Source organism: Grus americana, chromosome 22 (assembly GCF_028858705.1).
Source record: "Grus americana isolate bGruAme1 chromosome 22, bGruAme1.mat, whole genome shotgun sequence".
In the NCBI taxonomy this organism is placed as follows: domain Eukaryota; kingdom Metazoa; phylum Chordata; class Aves; order Gruiformes; family Gruidae; genus Grus; species Grus americana.
In genome coordinates, this window is record NC_072873.1 from 1,167,343 (window position 1) to 1,180,174 (window position 12,832).

General features: G+C 71.7%; 2 protein-coding genes across 4 annotated transcripts; one reads left to right on the forward strand and one right to left on the reverse strand.

Moving 5' to 3' along the window:
* Positions 1–696: 696 nt before the first annotated feature.
* SAMD14 (sterile alpha motif domain containing 14) lies at positions 697–5,675 on the forward strand. Of its 3 annotated transcripts, none has more exons than XM_054801742.1 (10): positions 697–833; positions 1,564–1,615; positions 2,616–2,773; positions 2,949–3,207; positions 3,312–3,399; positions 3,632–3,706; positions 3,780–3,936; positions 4,290–4,403; positions 4,501–4,656; positions 5,164–5,675. In XM_054801742.1, exons 2-10 carry the CDS (start codon positions 1,576–1,578, stop codon positions 5,317–5,319), a joined length of 1,203 nt encoding a protein of 400 aa, XP_054657717.1. In that variant the 5' UTR covers positions 697–833; positions 1,564–1,575; the 3' UTR covers positions 5,320–5,675. The 3 variants fall into 3 exon arrangements, with proteins under 3 accessions (XP_054657717.1, XP_054657716.1, XP_054657715.1); XM_054801741.1 differs by having other exon boundaries at positions 706–833; positions 3,108–3,207; XM_054801740.1 differs by having other exon boundaries at positions 706–833; positions 2,637–2,773.
* A 448-nt stretch (positions 5,676–6,123) lies between these two features.
* PDK2 (pyruvate dehydrogenase kinase 2) lies at positions 6,124–12,518 on the reverse strand. Its single transcript, XM_054801911.1, has 11 exons — positions 12,360–12,518; positions 10,832–10,973; positions 9,761–9,832; positions 9,287–9,471; positions 8,378–8,467; positions 8,000–8,077; positions 7,795–7,871; positions 7,616–7,714; positions 7,385–7,492; positions 6,877–6,990; positions 6,124–6,793 (listed from the first exon to the last, which is right to left on the reverse strand). The coding sequence occupies exons 1-11, from the start codon at positions 12,475–12,477 to the stop codon at positions 6,653–6,655; spliced, it is 1,224 nt and encodes a 407-aa protein (XP_054657886.1). The 5' UTR covers positions 12,478–12,518; the 3' UTR covers positions 6,124–6,652.
* Between the last annotated feature and the right edge of the window lie 314 nt (positions 12,519–12,832).

The window sequence follows — 12,832 nt, forward strand, 5'->3', positions numbered from 1 at the left end:
GCCCCGGCGGGGAGCTGGGGTTATTTAATCTCACACGTATACCTGTGGGTGTATATACTATATATATATGTACGTATGTATGTACTGGTCCTCGTTTTGTAACGCAGCGTCCTCGCGTCCCGCCATCCCCATAAACACGGCCTGAGCGTCTGCCCGCGCCTCCTTCTCCCGGCCGGCTGGGCCGACTGGGGGCTCTGGGGGGCACTGGGGGCACTGGGGGCACTGGGGGGCACTGGGGGCACTGGGGGCACTGGGGGGCACTGGGAAGGCTGGGGGGACTGCGGGGCAATGGGGGGACTGCGGGGCACTGGGGGGACTGGGGGGCACTGGGAAGGCTGGGGGCACTGGGGGGCCCTGGGAGGCCAGTGTATCCGTAGGGGTATGGGAGGGCTGGGGGAGGCAGAGTGTGTGAGTGCGTGTGCGTGTGCGTGTGCCCGGGTGTCCGTGCCCACCCCGTGCCCCAGCCGCAGGCGCTGTCCGTTCAGCACCGCCGCGCACCGGGGCCCGGCTGAGCCGGAGCCTGAGCCTGAGCCTGGGCTGAGCTTGAGCCTGGGCTGAACCGGGCCTGGGCTGAACCGGGCCTGGGCTGAGCCAAGGCTGGGCCGGGCCGGGCGGGGCGGCTGCTCCCGGCCCCCCCCGCCCCCCCCCGGCCGCTTCCGGGTTCCTGTCCCCCCCCCGCAGCCCCCGGCCCGGCGGGGCAGCCCGGCTCCGCAGCGCCCTCCGCTCGGCTCGGCCCGGCCCGGCCCGACTCCCCGGCGCTTCCCCCGCGCCCTCGGCCCGGCTTGACCGCGGGCCCGGCGGCGGGAGGCGCCCAGGATGCCCGAGGAGCGCGGGTGAGTGGGGGGGGGGGGCAGGGCGTAACCCCCGGTACAGCCCCATCCCCCGGAGAGCGGCCCCGGCACGACCCCCCGCCCCCGCCCAGCACCCCGGGTACAGCCCCCACCCCCGGTACGGCACCCCCGGTACACCCCCCGGTCCAGCATCCCGGATACGCCCCCCCGGCCCCGTACAGCATCCCCGGTCCAACCCCCCGGTCCGGCACCCCGGGTACAGCCCCATCCCCCGTAGAGCCCCCCCGCCCCCGGTAATGTCCCCGCTCCCAGCCCAGCCCCCTCGCCGCACCGCTGGCCCCGGCTCCCTGGGGAGAGGGAGGGGCCGGGGTGGGAACCTGGATCTGGATCTGCCCCCCCCACCCCGCCAGACCCCATGATGCTGCCATGGCACCAGGAGCCCCCCCAGAGACCCCAAACAGCGCGCGGGGGGTGGGGTGGGGGGGTGTTAACCCCTTCCCTGCTGCCCTGCAAAGTGTCCCCAGCACCCACCGCCCCCAGCCTGCTCTTACCCCACCGCCCCCACAACCCCCCCCCAAGTCCCTGTGCCCCCCCAGTGCTGCGAGGCTGAGGGCATGGGGACACTGGGGACACTGGGACCACTGGGAGGGGGGGGGCATCCACCCTTCCCATCCCCACTTGCAGAGGGTCTGGGTGCACTGGGGTCTGGGTTCCCTTCCCTGGTCCCCCCCACATGGCGTCCCCCCTCCCTGACTGTCCCCTCTGTCCCCAGCTCTGTCCCACCATGTCGGTCTCTAAACTGCAGGACGTGGATGAGGTTTTCGGTGAGTCCCCGGGGACTCGTGGGGTGCAGAGTCACCCATGGGTGCTGCCCCCCATGGGTCCCCACCCGCCCTCAGTGTCCTCCTGCCTGCCAGCAGCGAGGGGGGGGACCCCAGAGCTGGGCCTGGGGACAACACGTACTGGGGGACACGGGGACAGGCACCGGGCGTGCAGTCACCTGCTGAGGGACACGTGTGGGGCAGGGGGACACGCGTGGGGCACAGATACACGGGTGTGGGCATGGGGGCACGTGTGGGGCCGGGGGACATGGGGACACGTATAGGGCACACGGGCACGTGGGTACGGGCACGCAGAGGGTGACAGGGACACGGGGCCAGAGCCCAGAGCCACTCCTCGGGCCGGGGTTGGGGCGCAGGAGGCTGCAGCAGGGCAGGGACATGGGGGTGATCCCGGTCAGTCCCTGGGCACATCCTCACCCCCGGGGTGACGGGGACGCTCTGTCCTGGGGGACACCCCCCTGCTCCTCTCCCCGTGCCGGGGCGGCTCTTTGAACGCTTCTCTCTGTCCCTCCGTCCCCTGTCCCACCCCACCGGGGTGCCCCGTCCATCCATGTCCCCAACGCTCCCCTCTCCTGTCTCCGCTGCGATCCCCCCCATCCTTTGACTCTCCTCCCCTGTCCCCGCGCCCTGCTGTCCCTCCGTCCCCTTTCCACCGGGCTGCCCTTCTCCTCCTGCCTGTCCCCCTCTCCCTCCGATGCTCTCCCCTCCCCTTCTCCCTCTCCCTACCTGGCCACCCCTCCATCCACCCCGTCTCCTTTTCCCTACCTGTCCCTCCATCCCTTGCATCTCCTTGTCACTACCTCTCCATTTGTCCACCCATCTCCTCCTGCCTGTCCCCATCCCTCCCTCCCTTGCACCTCCTTGTCCCTCCCTCCATCTCCTCCTGCCTGTCCCCGTCGCTCCCGTTGTCCCCTGCCCACCCATCCGTCTGTCCTGTCCGTCTCTCTCTCTCTCTCTGCCCCGGTCTCTCTTTCACCCCCAGATTTTACCGCTGTGGTTCCAGAGACGCCGCGCCTGGACAGCAGCCTGCAGAAGGCCCGAGCGCGGCTCCTAGCCAAGGGCCGCCGGCACCGGCCGTCCCGCTCCCGCCTGCGCGACAGCGCCAGCTCCACCGAGGGCGACGAGGGGCCCGAGGCCGTGGTGAGCCCCGGGGGGGGGGGGGTGGGGGTGGGTGGGGGTGCCGTGGCCCCCAGGGGAGGGTCTGGGGGGATGCCGTGGCTGGGGGGAAGGAAAGGGGAGGGGGTGCAGCCTGGGGGGGGGGGGGGGGGTACAGGGGTTTGACACCCCCTCCCCCCCCGTGCCGTGTGCCCCCCAGGGAGCCGAGGGCGATGGCGGCCCCCCGGCCCCCTCGCCCTTCTCCCACGGCGCCGAGTTCTCCTTCGAGGCGGGGGCGGTGCGGCAGGTGCTGGGGGACCCCCCGGCCCCCTCGCCCCCCCTCAGCCACTACCGGCCCCTCACCAACGCCTCGTCCCAGGAGGGGCTGGCGGGCACCCCCTCGCCCAAGTCCTGCCACAGCTCCGACAGCTCGCCCGGCTTCGCCCGCCGAGACGCCCGGCCCCAGCGGCACAGCGAAGGTGAGACCCCCCCCCGCCCGCCCCCCCCAGGTCACGCAGGGACCCTGGCACCCCCAGCGCCCGTGTGGGGGGCAGCGGGTGACACCCCCATCCTCCTCATGCAGACGACAGCCGGGACATGAGCCCCCCCGAGCCAGCCAGCCCCACCGTGGGGCTCGACAAGAAAACACGGAGGAAGTTCTTGGATTTGGGGTGAAAGCCGGCCCTGGGGGGGATGGAGGGGGGGGGGGAGGGGGGAAGATGGAGGAATAGATGGAGACGCCTGGAGGGACAAAAGGATGGAGGGAGGGACACGGGACTGGAGCAGAGCTCTGAAGGTGATGGGGGGGTCTCTGAGGATGAACAGAGGAGGGCTGGGGGCCGGGGGGGGGGCATGGCCATCAGGACACCCCGCTCCCCACCGACCCGGCTCCCTCCCCCCCAGGGTGACCCTGCGCCGGGCGTCCTCCAGCAAGAGCCGGAAGGAGAAGGGCAGCAACCGCCTGTCCATGGGCAGCAGGTGAGGGACCCCCCGGGGTGGGGGGGGCTGCACGGGGATGGCCCCGAGGCCCTGACACGGCTCTGTCCCCCAGGGAGGTGGCAGAGGGTCCCGGCCGCCCCTCGGGGTCACCCTTCCTGCCCTTCTCCTGGTTCTCGGACGGCGCCAGGGGCTCGGCTTCTCCCGGCTCCGTGTCGCCCGCCGGCTCCCCCCGGCACGAGGGGCTCAGCCCTGCCAAATCCGCCTCCCAGGTCAGTGCCCGGGAACGGGGGGCTCCTGGCCCTGCGGGGGGGGTGGCTATACGGGAGCCCTGTGGGGCCGGGGTGCCGTGGAGGAGGAGGTCGGTGTAGCTACAGGGACGGGGAGCAGAGCCCCCTACGTCAGGGCAGCTCCGGGGGTTCAAAGCCCCATCGGGCTGGGAAACTCTCGGGAGAGAGATCCCAGCCCACGGGATCAGAGGGTTTAGGGGCTTCAAAGCCCCACCAGGTCTGGGTGGGGAGGCAGAGCCCCGTGGGGACCCTGGCTACAGGGAGGGTGCCGGGGGGCTGTGGGCCGCTTTGGGGGCAACGGGGCCAGCCCTGCCCTCACCCCTCCCGCTGCCCAGGACTCGACGCTGAGTGAGGACTCCCCACCGCCCAGCGCCAGCCCCCGCCTGCCCGGCCCCACCGTCACCAAGTGCTCCTACCCCTACCATACCCTGTCACAGTCCTCGGACGAGGTGAGCCCCCGGGGGGGGTGGGGGGGCGAGGTCGGGGTGTCCCCCTCCCCTGGGTGCCGTGGGGACCCGCCGTTAACACGCAGCCCCCTGTGCCCAGTTCCTGGATGAGCCCCCCGGTGCGGCCGTGGGCTGGACGTGCCGGCAGGTGGGACAGTGGCTGGAGAGCCTCAACCTGGAGCGGTACGTAGAGGAGTTCTCGGCCCACGGCGTCGATGGTCCACGGCTGCTGCACCTCAACGGTGCCAAGCTTAAGGTACGGGGCTGGGCAGGGGGGGTCCAGGTACCCCAACAAGTTCAGTTGTAGGGCAAGAGGTTCTAGGTACGCCAACGTGTGACGGTTCTGGGAGGTTTCTAGGGATCCCAATGGACTCATCACAGGACAACAGGTTCTAGGTAGCCCAACAGGCTGCTCCATGGTCCAGGTGTTGGTAGGTTCTAGGTACCCCAACGGGCTCATCACGGGGTACCTGAAACCTGTTGCGCTAATTGGCTGCTCCGGGGGGCAGGAGATGGGGGGAGGTTCCAGGTATCCCGCTGAACGAGTCAAGGATGCAGACGGGAGGTTCTAGGTACCCCAAGGGGCTGGTGCGGGGCAGTGGGGGGGGTGTAGATACCTCAGCAGGATGATCCTGAGGACAGGCGGTGCAGGGGGGCTCCAGGTACTCCAACAAGCTGGTCCATAGGGCAGGGGGGTCCCTTCGCCCCGAGGCCACGGGGAGGGTCGTGCGGCCCCGCCACCAGTGCCCGGCTGTGCCGGCAGGCGCTGGGCGTGGGCAGCTCGCAGGACCGCGCGGTGCTGAAGCGGAAGCTGAAGGAGCTGAGCCTGGCCATGGAGAAGGAGCGCAAGGCCCAGGAGAAGGCGGAGAAGCAGCGGGAGAAGCAGAAGAAGAGGGACCAGGAGCAGCGGCGGAGCTAAGGGGGGGCCAGGAGCACCCCTGCACCCCCTCCCCTCCCACAGCCCCTGGGACACCCGGGGGGCACCCGGCTCCAGCACGGGACACGCCGCCGCGGCCAAGGGACGGCGGTGCCAGGCTGAGACGGGCACGGAGCAGCATGTGCCCCCCCTCCTCCAGCCACCCCCTCCCCGCCTGCACCCCTGTACCCCACAGGCACAGTCCGGGCCCCCCCGTGGGCCCCTTTTCCGGATGCAAATGGCACATTGGACCCCCCCCACCCCATCCCATCACTCCCATCCCCCCCACCCCAAGGGTCTGGGGGGGTCACAGCCGCCCCTCACCCCGACCTCCCGGCACAGCGTGGCACCGGCCGAGGACAGCGCGTGGCCCGACCCCCTCCAGACACGCACGCCCCCGAGTTGGGGTGCAGGGAGTGAACGCTGACCCCCCCCCAGCCCCCAGTACGGTGCCCCGGAGGACACCCCAGGAAATAAAAGGGTATCGAGGGCCAGTGCAAACCAGTGCGACCAGTGTGAGCCTGACTAGGACGGGGCCGGGGGACGAGATGGGGTGGGGGGAGCTCAGTGCCAGGCGGGGGGGGGGGGGGGCAGCCGGGGTGGGGGGGGACAGAGCACGGCGCCGGCCCAGGGCCTGTGTCCCCAGGTGCCACCCTGTGACCGCCCGGGGTGGTGTGACACAGCAGCCCCCTCCCCAGCCCAGGGGTGGGTAAACTGAGGCACGGGGGGGTGGGGGGGCAGTGACCCGCTCGGACGAGGGGTGCAAAGGGGGGGTGTTCCTGGGACCCCAAAGCACCACGCCACAGGCTCAGTCAACATCCAATTTACTGACAGCGGGGGGGTCGGGGGGGGGGGAACCCCCCAGGGGGCTGCGGGGGGGCACACGCGGGTGAACAGCTCAGTAGTGCAATACCAGGGATGGTGCAGGGAGCTGGGGGGGGCTGAGGCCCGGTCCCCCCGCCCTGTCAGGGCTGGAGGAGCAGGGAAGTGCTACTGGTCATACTGGGAAAAGACCCGTCCCTCGCTGCCCCGGGGTACCCTCGAGGTGCACCCCCCTGGTGCGGGTGCCAAGGGACGGGGGGCAACGAGGGCTCTACCCCCCCCCCAGCGACGTACCTAAGCGCCACCAAGGCGGGGAGGGGGGGGCTGTGCTGGGACCCCCCACCCCACTGGGACCCCCCCACCCCACATTTCACACCGTGAGCCCCAATGGCTGCGGCGGCAGGAGGCAGAACCGGGATGCTAAACCACCCCCCCGCCGGGGTGAGGGGGGACGCCTGGGGGGGGGCCCAGGGGCTATCGATGGCCTGGGGGGCAGCGAGCCCCCGGGGGGGCCCTAGGGGACGCGGTAGGTGGAGGTGTTCTTGGGCTCGGTGCTGGGGACGCACCAGTCGCCCGCCTCCTGGCTGGGCTGGTAGTGCCGCCACGCCGACTTGTTGTAGACGGGCAATCGCTCCACCGAGTCCGTGGACAGGGCCTGCGGGAGACACCGGGGCTGGGGAGGGTCCTGCGCCCCCCCCCGAGGTCGCAGACCCCCCCGTCCCGAGGGGAAAGACCCACCTTTAGGTAGATGACGGCGTCGGTGCCGAAGCCCTCCATGGAGAAGAGCTGCAGGTCCCCCTGGAAGTACTTGGCGTAGAGGCGGGAGATGGGCAAGCCGTAGCCAAAGCCGGCCTGGGGGGGGGGAGGAGATGGGGTGGGGGGGCCCCGGTGCTGGGGTCGGCACCCCCAGGGGACCCCAAGCCTCCCCACGCCACCCCAAGTAGCACCACGTGCACCCACGAGCGTCCATGTGCCACCACTGGCACCCTCAACGTCACCCTCAATGTCACCACGTCCCCATCTCACACCCAAGCGCCCCCACACCACCCCCAGGCACGCACATGCCACCCCAGGTACCCCAAAACGTCCCCACGCCACCCCCAGGCACTCCCAAAGCACCCCCAAATGTCCCCAGACGTCCCTATACCAAGCCCGAACCTGCCCGCACCGCCCCAGGCACCCCCAAACCTCCCCAAGGCACCCCCATGCCACCGCAGACTCGCGCCCCGTCCCCCAGGGCACCTACCAGGGGGGCCCCCCCGGTGCCCAGCTGCGGGGTGGGAGCGGTGGAGTACATGTAGCTGAAGAGACGCTCGATCTTCCGCAGGGGGACACCCATGCCCCGGTCACTCATCTGTGAGACGGGGGGGGGGGGGGTGACAACCCCGTTCCTGGACTGCCCCCCCCCCCCGCCATGAAGTGTCCCCCAGGCTGGGTTTGGGGACCCCCCGGGCTGGAGCCGGTGGTCCCTACGCACCTTGATGGAGAGGTCCTCCTGGCCCAGAGCCACCATCACCCTGACGGCCGGCAGCCGCGGGCTGTTCTCGTGGCTCTCCACGGTGGCTCGCATGGCGTTCTGCGGGCACGGCTGTGGTTTAGGGGACCCCCCCCACAACCTCCTGCCCCCCCTTCGCCCCCCTCCAGGGTTGGGGTTACCTTGAAGAGCTCGAAGAGCATGTGGTAGAGATGCGAGGGGACGTAAACGATGCTGATGGGCTGCTCCGAGTTGCTCGCTGCGGGGAGGAGGAGCGCAGCCATCAGCATCACCATCCTCTCCAACCCCAAACAAGTCACCTGAGAAGCCCCCTCTGCAGGGACCCCCCCTCCCCAGGGACCCCCCCCACCCCCAGCCCGGCCTCACCGTTCACCTCCTCGATCTCCAGGTCAGGCGAGGACATGTAGTACTTGTCACACAGGAGCTTGGCCATGTTGTAGGCGTCTGGGGGGGGGGCAGAGGGGTCAGCACCCCCAGCACCAAGGCAGGGGGAGGATTCCCCCCCCCCCCATATTTTCCATTCCTACAGATCCAGAAAATTTTGGGGGTCCTCTGGAGTGACCCCAAAGCACAGGAGACTGTGGACACCTTGGCTGAGGCCCACCCAAACTCGTGACACGAATGGATCCCAAACAGACAGCACCCAGGGCAGGGGGAAGATCGGGGGCACCTTCAAGTGCCCGGTTTCCCCACCCCCCCGTCATGCCCCCGCGGGGGGGGGGGAGCCCCCCGGTCCCCACAGACCTCTCACCACGTTGGCCACGCTGCAGTGGGGGTCGATGCTCCCGATGTGCTTGGGGTGCGCGGGGTTGGTGCTGCCGTCAAAGAGCAGTGCTGGGGAGGGGACGGGGGGGGACAGTGAGCGGGGGGACACGCCTGGGCCCCACAGACACCCGGGGCCACCCCCCCCCCCCCAAAGGCTGGGCTTACTGCCACCCCCCTGGGGGGAGGGTCAAGGGGATGTATGGGGCCTGTGGGGACACGGGGGACAGGGACACACAGGGGGGCAGGACGGGGGGCACCTGAGGGCAGGAGTGGGCAGGGCAGGGGGGGTGCTGAGGGTGGGGGGGCTCCGGGGGGGGGGGCTCAGGGCTGGTGAGGATGCTCAGAGCAGGATCCCTGGGGCTGGGGGGGCATTTGGGGCACAATGCCGGGGGGGGGGGGATGCCCGGGGCGGGGGGGGGGGATGCCGGGGGCGGGGGGGGATGCCCGGGGGGGGGGATGCCCGGGGCAGAGGGGGGGGATGCCCGGGGGGGGGGATGCTGGGGGAGGGGGATGCCCGGGGCAGAGGGGGGGGATGCTGGGGGGGGGATGCCCGGGGCAGAGGGGGGGGATGCCCGGGGGGGGGGGGATGCCCGGGGCAGGGGATGCCCGGGGCAGAGGGGGGGGATGCCCGGGGCAGAGGGGGGATGCTGGGGGGGGGGATGCCCGGGGCAGAGGGGGGGGGATGCCCGGGGGCAGAGGGGGGATGCCGGGGGGGGGGGATGCCCGGGGCAGAGGGGGGGGATGCCCGGGGCAGAGGGGGGATGCTGGGGGGGGGGGATGCCCGGGGCAGAGGGGGGATGCCGGGGGGGGGGGATGCCCGGGGCAGAGGGGGGGGGATGCCCGGGGCAGAGGGGGGATGCTGGGGGGGGGATGCCCGGGGGCGCTCACTGTGCTGGTTGATGAGCATGCGGATGGAGATGCGGCTCAGGTAGAAGCGGTCGAGGAAGTACTGGATGTTCTGGTTGGAGACGGGGTCGTCCCCGTAGGCCTCCTTGTACTCGATGACGCCCTGCGCCATGGTGGGCACCACGTCGTTGTGCCGGTTCCGGATGGTGACCAGGGCGTTTGTGAACCTGCCCGGACGGAGCCGGTCACCGAGCCGGGGGCACCCGGGCCAGGCAGAGCCCCGCTCCAGGCCGGGTTTCCCCAGGAGCTGGTGGCACCGAGGAAAACCCGGAGCGCAATCCGGTGACCCCGGGATGCCCAGGGCGCTGGGGGGGGGTGGGGGGGCAGTTTGGGGGTGATATAGGGTGCAGGGCCCCTGGGTGACACCAGCTCTCACCAGCGTGAGCCTGGGAGGAGGCGACACCACGGGATCGGGGACAAGGGGTGTCACGGCCACGCTGTCGCCCCCCAACTTACTGCCCCAGGGTGGCCTGGTCCTCGGGGTCCCTGTCGAGGAACTCCATGATGTCCAGCAGGCTCTGCACGTACCTGGGCAAGGGGACTGTTACCCCCCCGCTGCCCCCCGAAGACACGGGACACCCCAGGGACCCCATGCCAGGGGGGCACTGGGTGTCCCAGGGCACCACCCCACGCAGGGAGAGGGGGCTCAGCACCCCCACCACCAGGACACCCTCCCCCCCCCCCAAAAACCCTGCTCCCCACCAAACCACCCCCTGCCTGGCGGGGAGCCCAAGCCTGTCCCACCCCCCCCCGCTGGCACGGTGGCCCTTGGGGACGCGGCCCCTCTGATGGGGTGGGGGGCACGAGGGTCGCCACGATCCCAGGGTCCCTGCACGAGGGCTGTGGGAGCGTGGCGCGGCCGGATCCTGCTGCCGGTGCTGGCAGGGGCGGGCAGGGGCCGAGGACGCTGCACAAACAACCCGTCATGTGCAGCACTGGGAGAAGGTTCACGCTGCCGGAGCTGGGGGGGGGGGGGGACACACGGCGCTTAAAGGGACAACAAACCCCCCCACCCAGGACACAGAACCCCCCGGCCGTCGGGGCTGGCTCGGCCCTTTTGGGGGGAAGGAAGCGGGGGCAGGATGCGGGGGTGGCACTGGTGACCCCCCGATGTCTGGGGACACCCCGCTGGCATGGGGGGGGCCTGCAGCCCGTGTCACCCAAGGGCATGGCGTGGCACCAGCTGGGTGCTGCCCTGCCAGACACCCGTCCCCGTGTCCCCCCGCCCCGGGCAGCTCCCTCCGGACCTGCGGGGGAGGACAGTCGGTGGCGGGGGTGAGACCCCCCGGGTGATGGTGGCAATGGGAGCTGTGCAGGTGACAGCGGTGGGACCCCCGGTGGCACCCAGGTGGGACCCCTCTGGGTGACAACGGTGGGACCTGCAGCAGCGGGACCCCCCGGCAGCAGGACCCACACGGACGATGGTGGTGGCACCTCCACACCCAACCCCACGTGAGACCGGGCGGTCCCGGAGGCGGCAGGACCCCCGGAGGCGGCAGGACCCCCCTAGACCCCCCCCCGTCTCACCAGCTCTGGACCAGCTGGACGGAGGGGGTGCGCAGGACGCGGTCCGGCAGCAGGTTGATCTCCTTCATGATGTTGGAGAGGCGCACGGGCAGCTCCTGCCGCAGGAAGGCGAAGGAGGTCTTCTCGCAGGCATTGCTGGAGCCTGCCGGGGGGGGGGGGACACACGGGCTGAGCCCCCGCTCCACGCCCCCAGCCCCAGCGCTGCCTTCGCTCCTGCTCCTCCGCTGCTGGGGACCGGGGGCACCGGGAGGGCCGGAGCGGGGCAGGCGGGAGCAGGTCCCTGCCCTTGGCTGGAGGGGGACGGCGGAGGGGCTGGGGGGGCAGGACGGGCCCCAGTGCGGCCCAGTCTGGGGCTGGATTTGGTGGGGAGAAGGACCTGGGCCACCATCGGAGCTGGGGACACCCAAACCGGACCCTCGGCGCGGGGGTGCGGACAGCCTGCGCCCCAGGGACACCGCGCAGCGTCCCCAGGACGTGGACGACCCCAAGCAGGGGCCGGTGCCCAGCGAGGCCGGGGGGGGGGGGGGCAAAGCTGCCCCCGAGCCCCTGGAGGGACACGGGACGTGAGATGGATCGGAACCGCAGAGAGGACTCGAGGGGGGGTCCTGGCGCTGGCGGGGTGGGACAGAATGGGGGGGCCCGGGCTGGGGACCCCCAGGGTGCAGCTGCCAGCCGGGACGTGGGTAAATATAGCGCTGACATTAAAATCCCCGGGGGGGGGGGATGACACGGGGGGGCCGAGCCGGGTGACAGCGACGGGTGGAGGCATCTCCACCTCCCGGGGTATTTACCGGGGTGTTTGCTCGGAGGGGACCGAGTCCCCCACCCTGGGGGTGCGGGGGGGCCGGGCAGGTGTTTACCCGGCTGCGGGGCGCAGGGAACCCCCCCTCCGGGGACCCCACGCACGGGGAGATGCACCCGGGGGGGGGGGATGCCCACCCACCCGCCCAGCCGTTCCGGGGGTATTCACCCAGGTCCGCGGGGGGGGGGGGGGCACCCCGCTGTGGGCGGTTATGGGTGGGTCGGGGGGAGACCCCACGCAGCAGGCGCATATCAGCCCACGTTCCCTGCCCCGTTATTTACCCGGGAGTGGGTATTTCCCGGGGGGGGAGGAGGCATTTACCCGGGCCGGGGAGCTCCTGGGGGGGTAACCCCCCCAAAAAAATAACCGGGTACTGGGGGGGTGTGTGTGGGGGGTGGTACAGTTGCCCAGACACCCACTGGAGCGGGTCCCCCCCGAGGGCAGCACCCGCAGCACCCACCCGGGTATTTATTTACCGGCGGAGGGGGGGGGAAGTGCTTCCCGGGGGGGGTGCACAGCGGTCCCTCCCCGGAGCACCGCCCCCAGCCCGGCTATTTACCGCGGAGGCGGGTGCGTCCCCGGAGCGGGTGTATTCGGGGAGCAAAGCGGGGTGGCTCCCTCCCGGGGCAGCACCCACGGCCCCGCACCGTACCGGGGACACCCACCCGCGGCGGGGAAGGAGGGAAGGAAGGAAGGAAGGAAGGGGGGTGGTCGCCGGGTATTTACCGAAGTCCAGGAACTGCTTCATGGAGAGCGGCGACGGCGAGAACTTGCTGAAGTGCTCGATGTAGGTGGGCACCCCGGCCAGCGCCGCCCGCCGCCCCAGCCAGCGCAGCACCCGCATGGCGCCCCCCGCCCGGCCCCGCGCCCCCGGCCCCGCGCCCCGCCCACCGCCGCGCCGCGCGCAAACAACCCGCCCCGCCGCCAATCACCGCCCGTCCTGACGCAGGCCCCGCCCCGCCGCACGGTGCACGCGCCCCTCATCTTAGCACCGCCCCTAGGGGCGGGATGGACACGCCTACCCTGGCGCTAGCCCCGCCCACCCCCGCGCTAGCCACGCCCCCAGCTGTAACTCCCACCCGCGCTTAACCCCTCGCTGCCCGGAGCGCCCCCCGCTCCTGCCCCCCCCGGGCCGCACCCCCCATCCCTGCACCCCCCCATCCCTGCCCCCAGGACCGTACCCCCCATCCCTGCCCGCC

Coding starts and splice junctions, on each gene's coding strand:
- SAMD14 (XM_054801742.1), top strand. CDS start 1,576: ATGTCGGTCTCTAAACTGCAGGACGTGGATGAGGTTTTCG. Junction 1,616..2,615: donor GGACGTGGATGAGGTTTTCG/GTGAGTCCCCGG, acceptor TTTCACCCCCAG/ATTTTACCGCTGTGGTTCCA. Junction 3,208..3,311: donor GCCCCAGCGGCACAGCGAAG/GTGAGACCCCCC, acceptor CTCCTCATGCAG/ACGACAGCCGGGACATGAGC.
- PDK2 (XM_054801911.1), bottom strand. CDS start 12,477: ATGCGGGTGCTGCGCTGGCTGGGGCGGCGGGCGGCGCTGGCCGGGGTG. Junction 9,833..10,831: donor GTCCAGCTGGTCCAGAGCTG/GTGAGACGGGGG, acceptor CCCCTTGCCCAG/GTACGTGCAGAGCCTGCTGG. Junction 7,493..7,615: donor AGGAGGACCTCTCCATCAAG/GTGCGTAGGGAC, acceptor CCCGTCTCACAG/ATGAGTGACCGGGGCATGGG.